This window comes from Erithacus rubecula (genome assembly GCF_903797595.1).
Source record: "Erithacus rubecula genome assembly, chromosome: 4".
Classification (NCBI taxonomy): Eukaryota; Metazoa; Chordata; class Aves; order Passeriformes; family Muscicapidae; genus Erithacus; species Erithacus rubecula.
The window spans coordinates 40,769,462-40,790,932 of record NC_136686.1 but is presented as its reverse complement, the minus strand read 5'-3'; the positions used below and the strand labels follow the sequence as shown (position 1 = coordinate 40,790,932).

General features: G+C 37.7%; 1 protein-coding gene across 1 annotated transcript in view; it reads right to left on the bottom strand.

Moving 5' to 3' along the window:
• The window catches only part of NELL2 (neural EGFL like 2), a 132,706-nt gene that overhangs the window by 70,578 nt on the left and 40,657 nt on the right, over positions 1–21,471 (bottom strand). The window contains exons 10-12 of the mRNA XM_079304312.1: positions 8,878–8,969; positions 6,457–6,559; positions 3,320–3,448 (exon numbers count right to left, since the gene is read on the bottom strand). Of these exons, the coding sequence (XP_079160438.1) occupies positions 3,320–3,448; positions 6,457–6,559; positions 8,878–8,969 (324 nt within the window). The remainder of the gene's footprint in view (positions 1–3,319; positions 3,449–6,456; positions 6,560–8,877; positions 8,970–21,471) is intronic.

The following is a 21,471-nucleotide window of genomic DNA, read 5'->3' as shown; positions in this document are numbered from 1 at the left end:
GTATACTGTGTAAATAGAACAACTAAATTTAAAAATATAAAAAAATAAACATTATGGTCCACACACCCCTAACATACATTTGTGATGAGTAGAGGGCTGACCCTTGTCAAGAGTCACAACCTTTATCCTGAAAAGCCTTTTCTGCATAACACCATCATAAAAGCAATGGGTATGGAACATTCTTTGAAATGTATTCCAGAGGGTAATCTTCAATTTGAGAGTACTGCAGATGTGGTTTTGGGAAAAACTAATTACACTTCCCCAGAACACCTGTCATAATAAGCTGCTGATGTTAGGCAGGATGCTGTATTAAAAGCACCTACACCTGGGCAGCACAGCATAATCCATATTACACAACCTGCCCACAAAGTATCTCAAACTGCATAATAGCCTGAGGCAGAAAATAGATTTAAAACTATTTGTAATAAGGCTTCCAGCATGTAAATTAAGAAATACCAATTCTTTAAGTATTGCTTTAGAGAGTACTATGAGGGAAAGCTAAATGTGATGTAAATATTAATACATATTATTATAATGTAACAGAAATTTATCCATCATAAAAGTCTCTAGACACACCACACAGCTTTGGAAAAACTGGTTCATTCTAGGACAGAAGCCAAACTCTTCCATCATTCAGGTAAAATTTATGCAGCTTTTCCAGACCCACACTGAAACCAGCTTGGAGTGGTTTTATTTTTGTTCTCCTTAAGGAGAAGTTCTGCAAATAGGAGCATCACTACTTCAGTTTTTTCTTTCAATTTTGATAGTGCTGGAGCACAAAGCAGGATTATACTTAGTGAAACTTGGCTCTAATGCAGAGCCAATGACATCCAGTTTTGCAGTATACCTGAAGTTTGTTCAGTGCAAACACAGAAACAGCTCTCATATCTATGGGCTCCAGCCATTACAAAAAACCTTCTCTGAAAGGCTTTGTGTTAACTTGACATTTCTACACCTGCCATTGCTTGCAATTAAAGACTGAATAATAGCAGAGTGAAGAGGGGGCATCCACTGAGAAAGGCAGGTTGGGACCATTTCAGCCTTTCAAGATGAGACATAGGACTCTGAAAAGACTTGGTGTTACACTGTTGCTATTGTGCCTTTTGCTGTTTGTTAGTTTAGTATAGAAAGAGTCTCTTTCCAGAAATAAAAAACCTCTGCTCAAAGAGACATTTGAACTAGAAAAGGGATAGAGTAATAAAAGCACAACTCTCAAGAAACATGGGCATTTCAGTCCCCTGTCCCTTCCACACAAACAATCCCAAAGTTTTAATTTGCAGCCTTATTTCCCATCCTTCCATCAGATGACCCTCAGAGTCAGTCAGGGATGGACATCCAAGGCCAGGTCTGGACACGTGTTCCAGCTGTGCAGAGCTCCAGTGTGGCCAAGCCAACACTGCAGCTACAGCACAGAGCCAGCAGCAATGCCAGGCTGGTGTGCCTGAGGCAGCTTCACCTCTGCAGGGAGAGCCTCTTGGAAGTGACCCAACCTCCTGAGCTTTCCTCATGTGGGCACATCTTACCAGTCTAACTTCCTCCCGTTACCTTCAGCATCAGCAAGTGTTCCTGCATCAGGAACATTTTTAAGTGACAGTTTAATGCCTTCAAATGTAATAAGCAAAATTATTATTTTTATGTAAATAACACATTCCAATCTTTTATTCACTTTTGCATGTTCTCTGAAAGAAGTTAAGCAGATTCATAATTACCACCCAGAACCAATGCAATTTGCCCATACTGAAACAATTGGGCCAAGAAATCTTCTCAAAAAATCATCATAGTGAAATCAGGTACTGCACAAACTGGTAAATCCTCTTATAATAAGAATGCATCAGCCTCACATACGATAATCTACTGTGTCCTCATCAAACATTTCACCCTCAGTGCTGATATAAAAACTTTCTTTTCTTTTTTTTTTGCTTATGGCTTACCTGGCAAGTTACACAGAAAGTAACAGATTCATGTGAGAGACATGTTGATCATTAAGAAAGTGTAATTTGTTTTTTTGCTTTCATTTGGCAGTGACAATAGAGCTTCAGGAAAAAAAAATAAAACTCTTAAAAGCCCCTAAATTCACCATAACTCCATTGCTCCAGTGACTCCCTCAAACAGGGAATGGCTGATGAATTCCCAGGAACACAGCCTAAGCCACAGCAGTCTCCAGGGACTATGGGATAAAAAGTGGTTGATGCTACAAGTTACACAGCAGGTCCTGATGTCAGATACTCCTGGAACATGATGAGGAGCAAGGGATTTGTTTCTGTAAGATTTTTAGTTCTGCTTCTCAAAACTGGCTTACAACAGAAGGCTTACCATAACAATTAAGTAGAGATGTATATAAAGCTGAATTAATTATATGCTCCTTTCCCAAAAACAGACACAAATTCTCAAATGTAAATCTACAGATGAGCATTCCCACTGGCGTTAATGCAGCTACTAACTGAAGCTAGCTGCAGGCATTAACTTTGCCAGAGTTCAGCCAAAGGAACTATCTTAAAAGGCCTCCACTTACCCCATTTATTGTGCATCACAGAGAATAACACAGGTATTAGGTGGGACTGAAGAGTACCTTAAAATACATCTACTCACAGATGCTTGACTTTCCATTTAATCTGAACAGAACTGCCTATTAGTCAAAGGCCATCCTGCTGCCAACACATAAGTTTTATACTTTATGGTAAGAATGGCCTCATAGCACACTGGTATTATGTGTTTACAGAATCATGGTTTTCATGAGGCAGAGCAACAGTGAGCACAAACACAGAGAGACTGTGCAGAGGATTTTGGCTTTCACTGCTGGAGTGGGGATGGGTTCCTTTCACCTGATGATGCTAGGCTGTATAGATGATTCTCTTCTGATTAAGTAGCTTGCTGCTCCCTGATACCAATAGAGCAACTCAAATAATGTATCTTTACTCATTGTGTTTAACAATACTAGAATCTAGTCTATAGCATTTCTTGCTTCCTGGGGAAAGAGAGCATGCAGCAGTGAAAAGAGAAACTAAATGTTGCACTAATATGTTTTTCAAATGGTTGAATTTAGATTGCCTAAATATCTGGATATCATTTACAAAAAGGAAAATTCTCCTATGGAAGCATGTTTCTAATTCAAGACCTCAACCATATCAACTGGTCACCTCCATGCCCATCAGATTATTTTATTTTCTTTTAAGGAACTTAACTGGAGAAATTATTTTAGTTGATCAACATGCTGCACATCTAATTCATGGCATTGAATATGTTGACCCCTTTGACAGCTGATGAATCAATAGGCTCATCCCACAGTAACTGACACAGAAGCCTGTGCACAAGGCATCACCTTCACAGTAGGCATTGTCCTCTCGGAGGGCTCGGAATCCATCCCGGCAGCTGCAGACAGCTCTGTCCTCCAGGTTTCTGCAGACAGAATGCTCCATACACTTGTGTCCTTCACTGCAGAAGTCATGGCCTGCACAGAAACAAGCATGATTGAGGGTTAAAAAGAATCCAGGGATTACAAAACATACCTGTCAAGGACAGTCCTATCTTTTTCTCATTTAGGTCAAAGAATACCTTTCTATTGTCTGGGAGATACAGAAAAATAAATTGTACCAAGCATAAAATGGATGAGAGGAGTAGTAAAGGCCACCCGAACAGACTGTCTCTAGGTCTTCAATTCAATTTCAGGTTATAGCACTGATCTGAAGCAGCTGGGTAGGAGGCTTGCTTAAATCCCCTTACTGTCTCCTTGTCATTGTTAATTACTTTTACAGGACATGTCTTAATTATATAGTTCTTGTCATTTTCTTTTTTTTTGTTTGTTTGTTTGCTTGTACATTTATAAAAGAGCTTAACAGCTTAGACACTCAGCATCTCATTTACTAGTGATATTACTTCTAGCACTTTTAGTTCCCAGGTGTATTTATAAAATCCTTCTATATTTAACCAAAAGTCTTTGATTAACATTGACTTGTTTTGCTTTACTCTCCCCTTATCATTTCCTTTCCTCCACTAACTGAATAGCTCTTCCCTCATTGCATAATTCTTTCCATTACAGAGAATTTTATTTTTAAGTCTCACCTGTTAGCCATCCCTATTTCCTATTTCTTCTTTTTATTTTTTCCATTTTTCCCGAGTGAGCCATTTTCCATCGAACCTTAATTATAAATTTTTAAGACTACGAAATTCTTTTCCAGGCTGGAAAATTTAGATTAAACTTTCCAATTCAGTAGGCTTCTTATAAAACTTATTCTGTTTGCTCTCATGAAATTGAATGATTTAATGCTGTTGAACAACATTAGCTGGTTCCATAAACTGACTTGAAGCTTCCACAGTTTCCAGATCTGTGTATAAACGTTGTGGAGCTTGTCTCCCTCCCTGTCTCCTCATTAATTTTATTTATTTCAAGTTTCCTTCTCTCACTGAAGCATTAATTGATCAACTAGCAGTAGTGTTTTCCAATAAATACTTTCTTCTCTCAAAACCACGGGAGACCTTGGGAATGTGAGCCAGGCTTAGGGGAACCAGGACTGCTGTAACAGCAACAGCTCCAGGAGGTAAGCTGGCATCAGGCACAACACAAACCTCTTGCAATATAGCAAAAACGTCTTTTTTTGGCAGTAAAGATTATTAGTTTTATCATTCCACCTGGTTTCTGCTTATATTTTGCTGTGAAAAAGGTTCTAACCCTAACCTCACAGAAGCTTAGTTAAGCAAGGGCCGCAAGCAGGACAGTGGCAGCAGAGATGCTTGGAGGTCAGGTTAAAGAAGTTTTTTTGCACCTGGACAGCTCAGAAGCACTGTGAAGCTACAGGAATGAAGCAAAAGATATGGAAGCAGAAGATCCCATAAAGACAAAATCTTTTAGTACTGAGATCCAGTGACATGGTTATGATAGAAACATCACAGACCTACTCTGATATGACAGGCTAATGTTCTTCCTCCTGCTGTGGGTTGTTCCTCTAACATAAAGGGATGCTTAGGTAATGTTACTTAGACATTATCATTCACCACAGCTACCACAGTGATGGAATCTAACAAAGGGCATTAAGGAGGAAAATACTCAACACTTTAACTGTGCTAGAGGGTTTCCAGTACACCTTGATGACAGCAGAAGCATGTACATCAAGAGCAACCTCTGGCCATGGCAACATCTGCTTTTTGCCTTTTTCCTGCCCTCCTCATTGAATCCTGTTCTCATGGAAAAGCAAGAGGCTTATTTCTGGATTTTCTGGCTTGTGTTGGATTGTAGCAGATTTTGACATTAACTACAGAGATTCATGTCATCCAGAAAGTATGAAGGCTTTCATACTTTGATTATTATTAAGATTCTAACCTAACTTATTAAGATTCTAACCCTAATTAAGATTCTCAAATTAATACAGCAGCTGTATTAATAAACAAAATACATGCTACTGAATAATAGCCTACAGCTTCTTGTTTAAAGAATAAGCTCCTCACCTCATGAGAAGTTAAGCTAGCATAGCTCAGTGAGAATTGAAAATATTCAGAAAGCACTCGACCAACATATATTAAAATTTTCTAGCTATACCAAGCACAAAAAATATAGCATCATTTTTTTTTAAGCTAGGAAAGATTTTATAGAAAATTATCATTTAAAAATCCTTTTGGACTGTGATAGACTGATAGACTTGAAAACCTGTCTTCTCTTTTCTTCTGCTTTCTTATCCCTCTGCTTGATGCCATTAATCATATCCTTCATGTTTGTGCTGAGTACCACAGAAATAGCCATAGCTACAATCTTCACTGATATATACTAAAATCAGTCCAAGAGCCTAACACATTCCTTCATGCCAGGTATCAATTTATCTTATTTAGCTATAAAAAAATAGATGTACCCACTTAAAGATGGAAATGCTAATAGCTTTGAAGATAGTGGTGTTAGTCCAGATCAAAAGGGTGGCCCAAGGACTCAGAGCATTTCCTATACCTCTCTCCTTTGATAGGGGCCACACTGGGTTTAGCACCCAAAGGTGCTAAGCATACAAAAATCTTTCCCAAAGTTTCTGATTATAGATGTAGACTACAACCCCAGAGAGGTGAACAAGTTACCCAAGTACTTGAATGATTGCATAGCACAAACAGTTCTCTGAAGAGATATCTGAAAGCATCCCAGAAAGATGCTGGCATGCATGACTATTTCTCCAGTATATTTAATTTTGACACTGGAGTGTGTGAAGGGAAAAAAAAAAAATCACTAATTATATATATGATTTCTCAGACTTTCCACCCATTTTTGGCTGGGACAAAACACAAAAACTTGTTTCACAGAATTCACATTACTAAACATTCTACAAACAATTTTCAGATGTTACAGTGCAGTTGTTACCTATTCAGTTTCCCAAGATCTATAGTGATCATCATGCACAGGTATTCAAAATTATCAGAAAAGTCTGTTTGTAATCTGTAAGAATGAAAAATTACACTGAGTTTATCTATATCTTATTATTAACTTACCTTTACAGACTTTGCAGCAGCTGTGAGATAAAGGGATCTGTTGAGATTCTGGGCAGTTCAAAGGTGTACAGCTGTCTTTTGGAATTCGCTGCATTTTGTGGTCCTGTTAAATTGAGGGAATCGATTAATACTGTGAGATAGGAAATAAATTAAGTTATAACTTTAGTGAGAAAAAAAAAAACTATAACTTTTGTGGAGTTTCAGCATTGTAATGTAAAAAAATCCATGCCTAGGCCAAACTCCAGGTACCTTCATAAAACATTTGAGAGGACAATATAGCATGATAAAATCATCAGGAACTCTCCTATATTCAAACCTTTTCAAGCAATCAGAAGTGTGGCAACAGGTCTCATTTTTCTCTTCAGAGAAGAAACTTGCCTCAGAAGTTTCTCTTAGCATTATGCCTGAAAGAGTTATTTCTCAAAAACTGAGGCAGCAGATTCCAGAGTCAAGGGTCCTTATAACAAATACTCTAAAGAAGCTTGTTAAATATACAGCAAGTAAAATCAAACTTGAACACCTCTGATCTCACTGCCATGGCAATAACACTGAAAGAAACTGGCACTGAGTCTCTATTAGGAAAGAGAAGGATTTTCAGCTAAGTTTGCATCAGGCATCTGGAAGTGTACAATAGCACAAGATGGTATCTGAGCATCTTCAGGCACTCAGTGCAGGTCACATGAAATAATGGCCACACAAAATGCTTGCCTATGCTTGGCTATCATGGGTGTACCATCTTTAGACTCCCTCAGGCCACAAATAATGTGACTTGCAGTGATCTAGTCATGATAGGGCAAAAAAAGAAAACAAGGCAAACAACATATTCTCAGAGGCATCTGCCATAAAATAAGTGATGTGGTTAAAATAAGACCTCAATGAACTAAAGACCTTGCATTTCTGCAAGCAAGAAAAACATCTAAAATCATGTATATGCCATTGTATATATGTGTGTACTATTATTATTGTTATTGGTCTAGCATTTAATTTTAAATCCTTTTTAAGGATGAAATATAAAGATGAACATGTACACAATGGCTAATACCAAACTTACTGCTCAAATTTTACCTTAAACAATCTTGATAGAGAAACCAGCCCTAATCTTATAATAAAGCAAACCAGACAGAGATGTGCTGTACACCAGAACAAACAAAACCCAGCGATCCCATAAACAAAATTAACCTTTGATGGATGTCTGGATTTCATTTTAATCTTTTATAAATTCTAATTTGGAAGATAATTTTTCATTCACTTATTTATAATATTCAGAGAAGTGCAGTCCACAGCATGCACAACTGCAGCAGCCAATAAAAACAAAACATGATGCTTTTAATTACATCCAGACAAAATGAAAAAATTCCATGCATTGCCTTGATAATATCATTATAGGCCGTCAAGCATGAAACCAGTACCTGTGCCATTCCCATTAAAACCTCTTGACTTTAAGTCATTAATTATATCCTTTTATGAGAACTCTGGTAGTAATAAAATAATGCCCATCTATGAATTCCTAACTGATGAATGAAGTTTACAGTATATGGATTTTATGCTCTGAATTATCATTCACGAGGCTGTTCAGCAGAAACTGTGGGTATTTCAGTCCTTGAAAAAGCAGCATTTCAATCAGCCAAAGTTGCTGCTTATTATTTCTACCAAGACAGTGAGGCAGCCTACCAGAAAACAAGTCTAATCAACAAAACAGAGACTAGCCCAGCCAACAGAGGTAATTTTTTTTTTCATACAGTATCACAATTGCCAGCTGCAAGGAACACAAGGCAATGTCACATAACTTTCGATCATTATTAATTATATCCATTGAATAATCATAGAATTCATGTCCTGAGTGCCATGTTGAAAATACAAACTCATAGCCCTAAAAACCCTACAAATGAACCCAAAATTATTTCTATTCATGCAGCAGGGCAAGACAGACTCTGCATTGCGTATGTTCTGTTTACAAATTAGAATCCCAACCTTACCCCATTTCCACCACCAGAAATACCAGATATCTGGTGTACCAGCTCTTTTCCTTCTTTTTCCTCTAAGAATGATCCTGAAATCCAAACCATGCCCCCACCACACTCATGTATGTCTTACACCCAAGCAGATAATTTTGAACCATACCACTGGAGATGGAAATGTAAGGTAATCTGCTGCTGTTTCATTACTGATGGTGGGGATGATGCCTAGGAAAGACAATGCTGCTTGATTGTCAAGCTGTATCATCAAAGCTTGCAGCTATGCAAAGTAAATTTATTTGCAAAAATTTGATGTGGAACTCAGACAAAATAAACACAGGACCTATTGGAACGCCTTTTCTCTCACTTCCTAAGTTGTACCCCTCTGTATTTCAAAAGTTTTTTTCAGCATGACTTTGATATTTCTAACATGCAAGAAGTTTTATTCCATCAAGAGTATTCTTACCTTGCACTCAAACAGAACACAGTCCCCTGAGCTTGAATACACAGTTTCTCTTTGTCCTTCAAAGTAGGTTCTGCCTTCAAATACACACACCGCTTCAGAGGGAAAAAAACAAAACAAAACAACACAACACAATGATTTTGTATAAATATGTTGGCACACTGCTTATAGAACTGATACATTTTCTTAAAGAGAACTGCATTTCAAGATGAAAAAACTCTTTCAGCTGCAAGAATATTCTAAACACATCTACAGGACTCTTGAATATAAGAAGAAAAAAACAAATTAGACAAGGAAAAAACCCCACAAAGTACCCAAAAAAGCACATATAAGTTGAAAGGTGAAGGATGTTGAAGAATATGAAGTACAGATAGCTACTGGGATGGCAGGAGACACAAGTCTCAGGTGACACCAAGAAAGGTGACTGCCTGCAACACAGCTCAGGAGTGCACAGAAAAATGGAGCTGTGGGAGCAGCACCAGTGGCAGTAATACATAATTAGTTTCTTGAAGAGGAATGTTGCATGATGAAGGGTGATCACTGAAGCCACATGTTTGTTACCACAGTCCTTTGATGTTTCATCACCCCACACGGTTATTTTAACATTATGGATTTGAATCTTGATTATCCTAGTTCTTTATCATTACTGCTGAAGCATATTAAAGTATTTTACTGTACAGTAACTGACTTTCCATGACTCTCTTTGTTTTTTGTCCCCCAACAAAAACAAGATCAAGTCTCCAATGATCAGTGACAGACAGATGTCACTAGGATTGGTGTTTGTCACACCATGGCCTTGGTGCCTTTCCTGCACTCCAGCAGCACCAGGTTTGACAACATCATGCTGACACAGCTCACACTGGATTGCTCACTAAAATTCCTATTCAGTATTTAAGACTTACATAAAACATCCTCACAGCAAACCTGCTTGCCTTTTCTTTTAATGGGTCCATTAATGGAATTACATTATGCAAAGTATAAAGGCTGGGTAACATAACTGCTAGGTACAGAAAATCAGATGTCTGTCTCTGTTGCTTAGGACACAGTCAAGGCTCATCAAGTAAGCATAATAATGAAATAACAGGAGTAGGCTCCAACTTTCAACTTCCAGATTACATGTTAGAGGTCTAATTTCCTAATCATTGATTTGGAGATGCAAGTCAATTATCATTTCACAGAGAGATTTATCCATTCTGTTTAAATAGACTGCAGTTTGTAGACCATTTAAAAATACCCAAAAGTACAACACTTTTTTTTATTTATTTTTTTATTTTTAATTATCTATATTAACTAGCATTACTCCTTTTATTTTCATTTCTACTTTTCTTAACTTGCAGCTCTTTCTTATTACTTCATCAGCATGTAAAAAAAAGTAAAGTCTTGGAAGTGATAATGAAAAATAAGTGATGGGTATAGCAACAAAAATGGGGTTTATGAAATGCAAAAATATTAGTTATAATTATGTTATGAAATATAAATTGTGAGATATAAGCATCCAAAGTGCTCTCCCAGCTCTTATCTCAATTCACAAACCCTTTGTTACATTTTCTCTTCTCTGTACAGCTGTGGAGGGGATTGAGAGAGTGGCTTGGGGGGGGGGGTCCCTGGAGCCCAGCCAGGATCACCCCACTACACACTGAGCATGTGTCTCAAAGAGTCACAAAAGCTCAATACTGTGTCTCTTTCCCCTCCCCAAAATAAGCTCTTCTAGAAGTAGATGAAACAATTCTGATGCAAGAAATCTTCACCAGGGACTAGCAGATCTTGAATCTAGGCAAGAAAAGAAAATCATCCAGTCATGTATCTCACCTCCCATGCATTACAGGCCATGACACTAAACTGAAATATTCAAATATTAAGCCCTTTCCCTTGCACCATACATTTCAAGTTTCTAAGAACTACTTTTGACAAGAAAAAATACAGTACAGCAATGCCTGAGTATCACACAATGGCAATGAACTGTTAACTTAACAGGTCCTCATACTCCCAACAGGCAGACTATGACTGTTCACAGAAAAGGCAAAAGACATCAAAATCACTTGTCATTCTATCTTAGAAGAAAATATGCTCCTGAAGCCAAACTACTCTGAACATATGAGTGAGACTACCCAGACATCTTAAAAAAACCAAAACAAAACAACCTCCCTCAAAGCATACTCCACTGAATCCAATTTCCTTATTAATGGCAACAAACCTGATTCTTCAAAGAAACATTGAAAATAACATACAGATAAGAACCATCAAAAGAACACATCCAGTCTAGTGTGAAATCATAAAGCTATTTTTTTATTTCCCCAACAGGCTTTGGAAGTCTTTGCATACAAAGCCATTCTAATGCAGTGACACAGTACCACAAACACTTGCTTTCAACAAGAAAATTAACTCCTCTCTATAAGACTTGGAAACAAGAAAAACTACGAAATTCTGGGTCTGTGAGAGATGGCTCTGGCCAGATGGCCCTTGACCCTTTCCCATGTATCTTCATGCACTCAGATTATTTCTCAAAGGTTAGAACATGGCATCAGAGTGCATGATTCAAGCCTGTGTGGGTGCCAGAAATTTCAAGCAGAGCTCATATGCCCACCTCCACAACCACAACACTTGGCCATCATGCAGCTATGAAAATTGTATCTCATCCATTGAGCTTCCCTCAATAAACAATCCAAGGATTTTGTTCTGGCTTTGTCAGCAAGGTTATAATGTCTCCAGATATCAGGGACCTGTTTATATAGAATGAATCCAACTATGTTTGAGAAAAGAGACAAAACTCAATAAACAATAAATGCCCAATATAAAAGAATTAATTGAAAGTGAATTGAAAGCCTGTTAAGCTGAACAATCTAAGCACAAGCTTGAGCATGTTGTCTTATGGGCTGCTGCTCTCACTGACAACATTCAAAAGGGGTATTTCTTCTTAAAATCAAACTATTATTTTCCTACTAGTGTTCTCTAAAATATGAAGAATTACATGATATTTGGGCAGCTCCTTCCATTATAAAGGAGCAAAAACTAAGGAATGCATTGAAGCTCCAATTTGGAACACTACCCCTTGTTTTCTCTTCTTCCCAACCATGCCAAAAACACACAGGCACTTCATCTACACCAGCACCACTGGCTCCATGTATACTTATCTTGACAGACACCCATGGGTTTAGCAGCGGTACAAGCTTGCCAGTGCACACTGTCTTTTCTTCTCCCAGTGCTGCCACAAATGCCTCTTATGCCTCTTTTTCCCTCTCTCTTGCAAGCCCCCTCCTCTTCCACTGCCCACTGAAGAGGCAACCTGACAAACAGCAAAGGGCAGATTGCATCAGGCTACTTGGAGGCTTCTAAAAACTTTAAGATTGTCAGGTTAGGTGAGTATTAACCTACAAAGATATCTAGAAAGACAAATCTACTAACTTTTTTCTCCACTCCTTTCATCCTAAAACATTGGCATCCACACCTCAGGCAGTGTGGAACAGAATGTTCCTCCTGCCTCCTGACAGCAACTGTCACAGCCAGTAAACATCCCATGATCCTGGTGATTCCTGTCTTTAGTTTCCTTCAGAAATAAAGATGTTTCAGCAACATGAACACCTGGTAGCACTGTGTAATTGGAAGTCCAGTGAAGATTTAATTTCTGCTTGGCTAGATGCTTCCCAAGATACTTTGATTAGTTTGTGATTGCCGTCTCTCTGGGGAAGCACATCATCCTTCATCTTCCTAAGCCCTTTCATTCAACAGACTGAGTTTCAGTCAAGACATCACCTGATGATTAGCTCTTCCAGATCTTCAGTTATTGCCTATGTAGGATTTCATCTACAGCTGAATTACATCAACCATTTCCTCTTGCCATCAAATTTCCACATTCCCCCAGTACCTTAAATAATATATATTGTTCAAAGCACAGGTTTTTAAGAAGATGAAACAGGAAGCCTATAAAAGTTAGAAGCTTAGAAGTTCAACTATTCTTGATCTACTTGTATGCAGAAAGTGATCAAATACTACATTGTAAGCATTTGTGTACAGCAAGGTCTGCTTATATTCCTGCAGCTGTATTAATAATGCAACTATCCTTTAGTATTATTTAACACATTGTGATGACATGGAATCTTCTCCATGTTCTTCAAGCAAAAGGAATCTTTCAGGAGCCCACTTGCTGTTGTGTTTGTTCAATGAATTATCAACAGTTTGTTAAACCATCCCTTCTCTCCCACAACCTGTTCTTCCCCCCACTGGCCTCCAAATGACACTTCCCTTTTGTATTATTTTAGATGCCCATGAAAAATCCACGACACAGTGAATTCCTTCACTGAGTTGTCAGGATGTCAAGTAGCACATTTTCTCATTTCTGCACTTATCACCTTCACTGTCTAGATTGTGCATGCCTTCCCCTGAGGGAAGATACCTGTGGTATCTCAGCTAGTTGGGATTCAGGCTTATCACCAAAGGAAAGCAGAAAGTTTGGCATATTGGTCACTCCTCAAACCACTTTAGTTTCTTGTATTCACAACTGCCCAGTAAGTGGCAGATAGGACTTCAGTTTTGTTAAATTTGTCAGTAATTATGAATGGACAACCTAAAAACTGGTAATTAAGTCAATGTTCCTTCATTTTTTGTTCACTTATGTTGGGTGGTTGGCAGGGAGGAAACCCACCCAAAATTATCTCATAGAGAAAACCCCCAAACCTGCCTCATTCACTTAGTTTTCCTACCTCCTCCTTGCAGTCTCTCTGATTACATTTTCTGCTGTTCAGAGATGAAGGCCTAGGCATTGTGCAAGGCATTAATCCTACTTTGCAAGCTTACATAGTGCAAAACCACAGTGTGGCTTTATCCTTAGAAGTACACACAGAGATAATCGTCACCTTCCCTGAATTCCTTTCTCTTGACAGCCACATCATTACTAGGCATTGCTCTCACCCCTTTCTCTTATCTTTGCAGGGATTTGGGCATTATTTCTTTGCTCATTTTCTGGAAAGCACAAACTCCTCTGTTACTGGAGTCAGTGAGGCTGCAGGCTTACACAATTTCATGCCATCTCCCTCAACAACTCATAATTATTCCAAAATTCAAGCTGAAAAATATATTGCAAATTTTTCCAGTCAATCATTGATGAAAAGCTGCATATATTCACTTCTGCTTCCTCAGCTGACCAAAGAAAAACGTATTTGAAATTTTATGACAAGGAATCAATTACTATTTGTGTCTTACTTCTCATTAGCTGGAAAAGTTAAATGCTTCTATTACGTTTAAAACACAAAGTCATTGTTCTATACTAGCCTTAGAATCACTTAAGAGAATCTACAGTGTGAGACACCTCCAACAACACTAACAGGCTGTTTAGTCACACTGGCAAGGAGTCAATCTGAAATCCTAAATTCCTTCCCCTACCTCTCATGTTTCCTGTATCTCTCAGGAAATGACAGAATTCATCTATCCCATGCAGTATTGTTGAGAAGTTGTCTATAGAATCCTGGGATACAGGCTCCTTGAGTCACCCTTAAAGACTAAACAGGTAATCTGAGCAGTGAAAACACTTCTAAAAACTCTACAGACAACAGTTCAGCTGAGGCAAATAGAGCTAACAGATGAGTAAAACTTTTAAAGCAGTCTGCCAGACAGGGGAGTCAGGGACAGAGGCTGCAGCCAATCAAAGCCAGTGGACACTAATTGCACAATTGGAGGTATCCCTTGGTAAGCAAAGATCCCATCTGGACAATGTGTTTGATGTTATCTTCCCTTAAAAAGGGCATTACTGCTATTCACACTGCAACTTAAGCTTGATTAAACAGATCAGCCAAAACAGTTCTACTGATTGACATGCAAAACTTGGGCTTTAGTGCAATGGACCATATTCTGCTTGTTAAAGAGAACTGGAGTATTCTGGACTATAAAAAAATGCTTGGGCATGTGAATAAAATGTCCATCCATTTTATGACAAATTCACTATGTTGACAATCCAATACTCAAATAACTTCCACAGTGAAATGTCAAACTATAAAATCAAACACCTTAGACAAAAGTCTTAGAGAATGTCAAGAGAAGAAAAGCAGTTGAGGCCAATATTAATTAAATGACAACTGTATTACAATTATATTAGACGTTTATAAATAGCACAGAGAGAACTCCAATGCAAATATTACAGGCCTGCCTAATCCCCATAATGATGGCATTAGACATTATCTGATAGATTCCTTATCTGCAACACTAGTGATGTAGCTATATTTAGTGAAGGTACAAGTAGATATTTTATCAAATGATGACTTTTGTACTTTGTTCCACCTTCTCTCAGCTGGACAGCTGGGCTAGTTGTAAAATATACTTTTTTGAAAACTTTGTTAACAGAAAAATAACAGAGTTTAGAAAACTAGACACCTCCCTAGAGCACCTTATACTTCAAGGCATGCTTAAATTCACCCATACACCCAACAGAATGCCTTGAGTCACGGGCATTCCTACACAAGATAAAATTAAATTAACTGATTCAGATAGAGTATTGAGAATTTATGAAATTAATTAAAAACTGCTGAAGACTTGCACACTTTTCAGTTAGCATTTTGAAATCTATGAGAGCTAAGCAGATACCATAAATTAGCATTAATTTACTACATAAAAAGAGGTTTGTGCTCTCCGTTACCACAAGTAAAACCATCCATGGACATGATATGGATGGGAAGACACACCTGCTCCTGCAGCAGTGCTTGCAGGGTGTTACTGTTACTCTGCTGCCCAGAGACCTCAATGGATGGCAGAAAAGAATTAAAATAATGCATTTTATTCATTAGGATATTTTTCCCAGACTTGCCATGGAGGAAAAGAGAGTGCACCAATTGGACATAATTTTCAAAGACACATTTTTGCACAGGACTGCTGAGATGGTAGCTTTCTGCAGCTTTGTGGACACAAATTATGTGAACATGTTCAGAAAAAGACAAATGCCTCTGAGCAGCAGCATTTTCCCAATTTGACAATTTCATTTGGCAGCATTAAAAAAGATCCTATGCAGACTACAATACTACAAGCTCCACCACCATATAGTAAAGCTGGCATTTATTAGGGTGAAAAAAGCTTTGAAGTGATGTTTCCACATGCCCAAGTCAAATGTTCCACACAACTTCTGTTCCAAAAACTTACTGCAACCTCCAACAGACACAGAGGTTTCTGACCAACATCATGCCATATTATTCAAGCACTCACACACTACACTTGTATTCAAGCAACTCTCAGGGACCCTACAGATGTTTCCATTCTCAATCAGAATCTCCTTTGTCCAGAACAGTTTTCATAGATGTTTTAGCTAGGTATTCTGCATAGTGATTTTGCTGCACACACCTCCCTAGTGAAGGCAAATCATCCTGTGACCTGGCACACATCTCACCATATTAATTTGCTCTCAGATCCAAGTGTTTCCACTTCTCCTACAAATGGCAGCCCTTGGTTTAGCTGGCTATTACAGCAACACTCACGTTTACTCTCTTGGTGCAGGACAGTCTAACGTGCTCAGGAGTGGAGCACCACATCCATAGCTGTAGTTAGATCTCATTCTTTCACAGGACCTGCATCTAGCTCTGTACAGCAATTGACAGGGTTGCATGCTCCCAACAATTCTTCCATCCACTTCTGTTCCCACATAAGCAATCTGCCAATCCTTCCATCCCTCCCTTCAGCCAGAATGACAGGAATAGTTGGCATAATCACAAACACTACAGATTAAAAAAAAAAACTGAGAATGCAAATGGCTTTCTAAGGTTTTTTATATATTCACTCCCTATGTTCATTACCTAATACTATTTAAACAAAAACATTAAGAAAAGAATCAGATATTACCAAAAGTTTTAGAAATTTTCAAAAGACAACTTCTAAAAGAAACCTATGTGCATTTAGCATGCTGTTTCTCAAGGCTCCTAGAAGTTACTACTTTACATTTTGCATTCTCAAACAATACAATACTTCATGTCTAAAGTCAGTTCAGGATTTGAAATAATTAAAAATTTAAAAGCAGCTGGAGCAGATGTTCACAGATTTTGCTATGTCACAGCTAATTTTTCCCGAATGTATCTGTTGATACTCTGATTCATCATGGAAAAACAGTAAGCTGGAGTTCATAGCAACTGCTAATGTAATTACTCCTTTTTTTCTTTGGGAGCTACATTAGTGAAAGAAAGCTTTACAGACGCTGATAATTAAAAAAGAGTCATAGCTGTTAATACTCCTGTTGTCCTTAGGAGGACATTTCTAGACATTAGACAGACTTCACGCACTGTGCAATTAAGTCTGTTTATATGGAGCTGTACTCAACTCCAACTGAGCTTCAGCTGCAGCAATCTTCTCCCTACAGTGGCAAACATCATCTCTATATTCCTCCCATGCCACCTGACCTTGCATATATCTTCATATGTATATATGGGCATATATCTTCCTTTTTTGCCCTAGATCCTTCCAAAACAAGATCCCCATTCAGTCAAACTGACCTTCTACTCTATCTGCTTGACTTCCACCATTCTAGAATTGCCTGCTCCTGTGCTCTTAAAAGAGAGTGTTTAAAAAGTGACTGGCACTGATAGAACTAGTGATTCCCCAAGGATGTGATTCCTTTATTAATCTATATGTCTATTTTAACTTTCTACTTCTAAAATTTATTCATTTATTCCCATGTTCCTTCACAGCGTCTCACCAATAGAATACTGCAAAATTAGTAAAATAAAAAACGTGTGGATATGGGCTTACATTGCAGTACCCTGTTCATAAAGAGTGACAGAAGACAATGGACAGAATTTATTTATTTATGCATCCTGAAGTCATACACTACTACTATTAAGAAGCCTGTCTGAGAAATTCACAACAACCATATGCAAGACTTATCTCTTCTCTGCTATGCTCAGATTTGATTTTTCTTTTAGATGCCTTGAGGATCTACAGGGTTTCTAGATAAAGCATGATGAAAACATCTACAAAACAAACTCCCCATTTACAAGCCTGCAAAATTTGCCTAGAGAGAAATACTACACTTTAGTGAATATGAATATAACCTAAAGAGACATCTTAAGGAAATAATACCTGAATTCACATGTCTTTGTCAAAGTACTAATAATGTAAAGAGAAGCATGCCTGTTCATCTTCCCTACCTCAAAGTATTTGAAGTCTACACTTACTAGAACAAACAGGTTATGTGCCTGTTTTCCAGATGAGTCAAGCATATTTACTTGCTTTGATTTCAGGATGGGGGGGAAAAATATTACAACTGAAACTGGGTGTTTTCTGAACCAATTCATCACATCAAACAATAATGTCACTGTAATTCTAACACTACTATATCCATATACATTGGACATCAGAAAAAAAAGCATACCTTATAATACCTTCAAATTTTTTCATCTGTTAGGAAAAAAAATTCTAGATGTAAAATAATGTTAAGGGATTTTAACCAAACATCACAAATTAAAATGGAATCTGGAAAACAGTCAAAATTATACTTGAAAATAATTTAAAGCAAGAAGTGGAAGACCAGCATTTTCATTTACAATCAGAAACTTACACAAATAATTTCAAAAAGCAGAAGGTCAAAAACCAATAGTCAGCTACCCTACAGAGAAAGGCTTAGGATGGTCACCCACCCTCCCAAACAAATGATCAGGGCTTTCTTCCTAGTGGAAACTGGAAACAAATTTAGAAAAAATACCCAAAAGGCAAAAACTAGTAAAAATTCTCTATATTGACAGAGAGGCAGAACAGAATTACAGAAACATCAGAGACACAATCCTGTGACTGGTACAGGTACAAAAGCAAATTGCAAAAACTTTTCATATTAAGAGGACTGCAGTGATGTTTTTGAAGGTAACAGATGAGGAAAACAGGATAAAGGCCTGTTACACCATATTAGACCAGATTTTCATTTTAAAGCTGTGTCTCACATGGGACTAAGTGACCATGATTTGAAGCTGAATATATTTTATGAGCTGACAAGTGTAGAAACAGTGATCAATAACAGCCTGGAGGTCTATACATCACACTTCAGATATCTGCAAGCAGTAGTTAAGAGAAGTAAACCAAGAAGTAGATGGTTTAATTCACTACATGTTTCCACTGAAAAAATGTCAAACTTCTGCAGTGCAGAAGACTGAAAGCCATGGGTTTAAACCATTATGTTCACAAAAAGACAAATAAAGGATAACAGTGTACATCATTTTATATTAATCTCACTGAATCAACTTCATTCATATTTTACCATTCCTTCCAGGGGAAGTAAGATCACATTATTGACAGTTTTATGGTGGGTTTTCTTCCAATAATTTATTTATTAAGTTTCAGCCTTCACAACCTTCCCATTTTTTCATTTCACAGACATAGGCACTGTCAAAAAAATTGTATGTATGCCTTCTTGTACACTCCCATATCTCCTACCAGTTGTCTCCCTTAGGCCAGCCTTCCATCCAAACAATCCTTGTCAGTGTGCAATCCTGTTCTGAACAGGAATATATCAAGGGCAAACTGGTCTTTAAAAAAACCTGTACAAGCCAAGAATCTCATTTGGTTGGTTGGCTGAGTTTTGCAGAGCCTTTACTCCATCAGTACTCTCTGCCTCCAGCTTGTTACATTTCTGTGACCTTGTCCAAAACCTGTGGTTCTGGGGTTTTCAGCTAAGGCAAACTTCTCTTTTTTTCCACAGCACATACCCATTGAAGATGTTTGCTACTGATACTATAGGTATTTCCAAGATCTACAGAATAAAAAATCCAAGCAAAAACTAGAACATCAGCTACAAGCCGCTGATTTGGCAATGTGCTTCTGGTTATGGCACAAAAAAAAAACCAACCCAACAACTGCCCCTATAAAAACTTTAAAACAAAGCAAACCCCCCCCCACCAAAAAAAAAAAAACAAAAAAACAAAAAACAAAAAAAAAAAGCAAAAACCAAAAACAAAAAAAAAACCAAACCAACACGACCCCTCAAAAAACAAATCAAACAAAAAAAGAACCTCAGACCAATAACACACATATAGAATGACATAAGCACATCACTGCTGAGAACATACATATTGAAATCAACACAAAGGCATGTGAATGCTTACATATCCTAGATTTGTTTACAATATAAATAGAATTGTCAGATTTTTATTAAATTATTTTTTCATAGCTACCTGGTGAAATCAGCATTACTAAAGTTAGGGTACCAACTTCCTAGAAGCAGGAACACTGCCAATCTGTCCACTTCTACCTATCTGAAAGCAAATATATTCATATCTAGCATACGTTAATGTTTTATTTGCACTGGAAATAAACTAAAATAATAACATGCTGCAGGTGTTTTATATTTTATGAACTCCCTGGTAAGAATATAATGAAAGAGGAATGGAAAATATTAGCTCTCAACAAAACAGGTTATAAGGAGAGCAGAGCATGGCCTACAGCAAAATTCTCCATGTAAAAAAATATTTTTAATTCTCTACCAATAAAATTACCAATAATATGTTTCCAATTTCTTCTTTAGTGCAGATTGCTACACATCCAGTGTAATGTATTTTAATAAATAAGGATTTTCTTAAGCATACCCTATTTTAGTATTTACTCCTCAGGCACACAGTAAGTCTAAAACCAAATGACTTTACCATTAACTGGAGTTCTCCTCGTATACTGATACATTGCCTCCAGATCTAGAGTCCTCCAGTGGAGCTCCATAGTGCATGGGGTCCAGAACAGCTGGAAGGCCACTGCCCTGGGAAGAAGCCACACTTTGGGGCATGAAAACCTGAGACAGGCACAGGCACTGACGCCCCCAGTCCTACTTTGCTAACAAGCAACAACGAAATTCAAAGATGTGGAAAAGAAGGAAACCAAATAGAAACAAAATGTTTTGAGAAGTCCAAGTACTGTAAGCTGTATTTCAATTTAATGTAAGCTATATTTTAATATATACAGAACAAAAGACATACAAGGAATGGGTTTCCTGCTCAGAGGTGAATTGCAAGTCAAAAGACTCCCTGTTTTCCTTCTGATGAGGAACACTGCCCAGCTTACAAAGAACAAAGGTCACCAGGGACTACATCCTCAGCAGCAAAAACCCCCTCACAAGTCTGTCATTGGCTATTTAACAGAGATAAACCAAATATTGCTGTAGTGTAAGAGTAGTTTGAAAACTTCTATAGCTTTACAAAGGAAAATACAGCAGAGACTGAGCACCTGGGGTCAAGGGTTAGACTGGCTCTGCCTACCAAAGCCAAGGGGATTCCTTCCACTGCCAGCTGCCTTGGAGTTCAGCACAGGAAAGGCCCCAAGACATTCTTTGAGTGTCTCAGCTTAATTCTAAAGCCTGAAACAAGGTTGATGTGCATCATTTCAGCACAGAAAGCAGAGCTAAATGGACACTATTCTGCTAAATAACATTCAGAAGTTCTGCCAGCTGAGTACGTTATAGTAAATAACACAACTCTACAAAACAATCCAGTGCTGGCTATATTCAAGATATCTTTTAATACTATTCTGAAGTAGGATAATTTATCTGAATTTTCATATGAAAAAGAAACCTCAGAGGAAGTGAATTTATGCTTTATTTGCACTTATCTTCTTTAAAAAGCCACAAATAAGTATGTAAAAAATAAAAAAGCAACTACTTTT